The sequence below is a fragment of the Emys orbicularis genome, chromosome 8 (genome assembly GCF_028017835.1).
Source record: "Emys orbicularis isolate rEmyOrb1 chromosome 8, rEmyOrb1.hap1, whole genome shotgun sequence".
Classification (NCBI taxonomy): domain Eukaryota; kingdom Metazoa; phylum Chordata; order Testudines; family Emydidae; genus Emys; species Emys orbicularis.
This window is the reverse complement of record NC_088690.1, coordinates 20,545,904-20,550,103: the sequence shown is the minus strand read 5'-3', so window position 1 is coordinate 20,550,103 and position 4,200 is coordinate 20,545,904. Positions and strand designations below refer to the sequence as shown.

General features: G+C 41.3%; 1 protein-coding gene across 1 annotated transcript; it reads left to right on the top strand.

Moving 5' to 3' along the window:
* Positions 1–200: 200 nt before the first annotated feature.
* Positions 201–797, top strand: DIRAS3 (DIRAS family GTPase 3). Its single transcript, XM_065409834.1, has one exon. It carries the CDS (start codon positions 201–203, stop codon positions 795–797), a length of 597 nt encoding a protein of 198 aa, XP_065265906.1.
* Positions 798–4,200: the final 3,403 nt, after the last annotated feature.

The window sequence follows — 4,200 nt, the reverse complement described above, 5'->3', positions numbered from 1 at the left end:
GAGATGAAGGATGGGAGGAGGGGGTGTATTTATCGGCATAGCAAAACCTCTTGTGTACTGTGAATGATGAGGGTTGGGGTTCCCCCCTCCTTTGTTTTTCCTCTCTGCAGGCCGTCTCTGCATAAGGGCATGTAAACTCAAGAAACCTGGGCATTTGCAATTCAGACCTTCCTCACTTCTTGGGTCACATCAGAGCAAACATGCCAGAACAAAGCAATGATTACAGGGTGGTTGTGTTTGGAGCTGCAGGGGTTGGTAAAAGCTCTTTGGTCCTTCGTTTTGTAAGGGGAACTTTCAGGGAAACCTACATCCCTACCATTGAGGACACTTACAGACAGGTGATCAGCTGTGATAAGAACATCTGCACCCTTCAGATTACAGATACCACTGGCAGCCATCAGTTCCCTGCTATGCAGAGGTTGTCTATCTCCAAAGGTCATGCTTTCATCTTGGTGTACTCGGTCACCAGCAGGCAGTCCATGGAAGAACTTCAGCCAATCTATGATCAGATTTGTCAAATCAAAGGGGATATCCAAAAGATTCCAATAATGTTGGTTGGTAACAAGAGTGATGAGACCCAGAGGGAACTGGATGCCAGTGAAGGGGAAGCCTTAGCCAGCAAGTGGAAGTGTTCCTTCATGGAGACATCAGCTAAAATGAACTACAATGTACAGGAGCTCTTCCAAGAACTCTTGAATCTGGAGAAGAGAAGAACTGTCAGTCTCCAGGTGGATGGGAAGAAATCCAAGCAGCAGAAAAAGAAGGATAAACTGAAAGGCAAGTGTTCTGTTATGTGAGTATACCTTGAATGGCTGGAGCTGCATCACTGCATGATGTAATAAGAGCATGGACTTTCTCTCTCAGAATATTCTCATGTAAAGTGGAAACCGTCTACTCATAGGCATTTGCTAGAAATCCAAGAAGAATAAATAGGTTTAAGGCCTATAGTTTCTCTCTGATAACTCAATTGGGTCATTTTAATCATTGACTTGGAAGACACCGATTTTTTTGAACGTGTCTTTTTAAGCAAATGGAATGTCCAGTGTTAGCCATTACACAGTAGTCCAGGTTTTGAACAAAAAAGTTTACAGATGAGATCAAAATACCGGAATGTGTTAATAGAGGCAGAAATCATCTTTGTTATCCCTGAGTATATATTGGTTTTTAAATATTCTCAGATTATGTATTAGCCTGAAACAAAAATCCTGTTTTGCCTACAGTGTGTATATACTTCAAGGAAAAATGTTTTCAGAAATATAGTGACCGCAGCAAATCTTTCACAAAGTTAGGGTGTCTTATTACGAAGGAACAAACACATGATTTTTCAGATATGTAGGCATTTGGGGAGAGACTGACTGGCTTACCAAAGACATGCTTGTTGTTTCATAATAAACATTAAATTTGTGTATTGTTATGCAGCTACTGATATTTTACAGCTATGTGACTTATTAAAGTTATTCCTGCATGTAATTAGTTTGTTTGCTGGGCTTTTTTCTTGCCAACAGTTCATTTCCATTGCACCCCGTAACTTGGTTAATTCCCTATGTCTTTCTTGCCATGTTGTGCCTGGGGGCCCAATCCTGTAAAGTGGGAAGCATCCTCAGTACCTTGGCTTCAGCTGGAGAGGAGGGAGCTCATAACCCCAGAAGATCAGGCACTTGTGTAGCATAGTTACTAACAGAAATTGTCTGCTAACTTGCCTCTTATTGCATAGCTGAGCACCAACAACTGAAATAATGCTCTGCACTCTATATAGCGTTCTTCAGCCATAGATTTCAAATCACATCACAAACGTGAACAAGCTTTACAATCTCTGTGAAACTGCTGGGGAAACTGAAGCATAGAGGTGAAGTGACTTGCTTAAGTCTGCCTCATATGTGTGATATGGGCCACATTATCACTGTCTCTGAGGTAACAGATTTCAGTCTGTCTGACGCCTAGGCCAGTGGCCTGTCCCTTTCATCACCCTAAAGAGAGATGGCCTGAGTTCTTATAGAGAAGTTCAGGTAACTCCAAGCACAGGTATATTATTGGCTGCAGTGAGGCCGGTTATTTTGTCAACCCAACCTACCCTTTTGAACTGCAAATCCAGCTTTGCATACTCCTGGTGATGCTGCTTTTTTTTTTAAAAAAAAATTATAGTTATAAAGATTTTTTTTCTGTCTATTTCTAAATTGTCCTGGCTTTGGTTGAAGCCCATGACAAGTTATTCTTGGATAAACGTTTTCAGTTTACAGGAACATCCTGATCTTTTTTTCCCCTTCTGAACTTGAACAAGAGTCCCAGTCAATTTATATGCCATCCCTCCCCTTTTTTCTGTCTCTCCTGACAAGTGTTTGTAATTGTGCCCTGGCTCTTTGTAGTATCCTTCTGCATATGCAGCCTTGATCCACTGTCTGCAAATCAGTAAAGCTATTTTAAGGAGAATGAGGCTAAATCATGTTGTGTCCATTACTAGCATATAATATAGATATCAACATGTTACTTTTGGGTTGTATTAGTTTAAGGTCCCAAATTCACGAATGGACAGCCTAATATGATTTGAAGTGTCTTCATGAGTTTTGGGGAAAATAGTAATTAACAGCTGTAACCTTCTGGTCCCATGACACAGCCTACTATTTTTCTTTGTGCATTTGTGGAGCATCTGGGCTGAGATACTGTATTGTTGATAATGGGCAAGTTATTTCATTCTGGTTTGTAATGGCTCTTTTGGCTCTATTACTGTAAAAAAAAAAATGGAATTCAACATAGCTTACAATATATTTCCCCTCTTTAAAGCAAAGTCTCTCATTTGAACAACTTGTAGTTAGATGCTAACACAAGAGGCAGTATATTAAATGTAAGGATAGATATGATATTAATGTGTGTGTAGCTATAATGCTGTGTTAATTCTCTGTGCAGGCTCAATGCAAAGTACAGGTCAGGTTTGTGCTGCACCTAGCAAAGGCACAGTACAAAATTCACAGTCCAGGCTACGTCCTCTTTTGCAACATTCTGATCCTTGCCTGTTCTGACGCAGCGCCCAGCATAATTTAGACAGGCCCGTAGGCTGCTCTATGGACTGCAGCACTGCCTGGAATCTTGGAAGCACTGTCTGTTATGCCTCTCCTGGCCCTGACACACCCCCTACATCAGGGCTTATAAGGGTTCCTTGGAAGGCTGCCTTTCATTTGTCTTTGCCTTCATTCTCAGCCAGAACTAGGACTATTAGGTCCCCTTTATGCCCTTTTATCCAGCATAAAGTAGCTGGAGCAGGTATGAGGATGTCTCCCAGAAATCTGAGCAGACTTAGTTGGCACTGAGCACTCATGCGGTTAATAAATGTGCTGAACCTTCTCTCTCCATCCTGTCTGTCTCCAGAGTGCTACTAAACCCTGAAAGCTACCTGCCAAATTTGTTATTTGTTAAATCTGTACAGGTATGGGAGGCAACAGGGAGTGCGTGCTGCAAAACTATGACCCTAAATGGTCAGACTTACATTTGATCTTGGAAGAACTAGTAGTGGTTTTGTTTGTAAATAACCTTCCTTTACATCCAGGACTTTGATCTCTTTCTTCAGCATTTCTGAACAGTTACACAGTGCTTACATGATGGAGTGTTTGGCGGTAATGTTGCCAGGGACCACATTTAAATTCCATCTGAATCTGCTGTATTCCAGTCTGAGAAATCCTGATATGACATTTTACATGTAAACCTTGAGGAAAAATAGTCATACAGCCTAAAAATGTCTCCATAAACACAATGCCCTCTGACTTACGGAGACGTCAGTGCATATCCAAGAGTGGAGTTATCTATTCACATTTACCATTCTGGAATGTGTTATCACTGCACTATTTTTCCTGCTTATCAAATGGCAATGATAACTAAACCAGGCATTGGCAGTGTACAAGGAACAAGTACTATTTATGGTAAAAGGGCTCAATCCATCCTACACCTTCTGAAGTAAAGGGCAAAACTCCTATTGACTTCAATGGAGGCAGGATCACATGTGACAGATGCACGGCCAGAAGACGCTCCGATCTTGCAGTGATGAGGATGGTATAAGAACCTATACAGAACAGCAGTAAGACCAGCATCCAAAGCTTCCCTGTTTAAATGTATATGTGCTGTTTCAATCATAACAGCAGGGACATTCTCCTGGAGCAGGAGAGTCTTGAATCTATAACATTTTAACAGTCCTATTACAAGCTGATTTTTCAG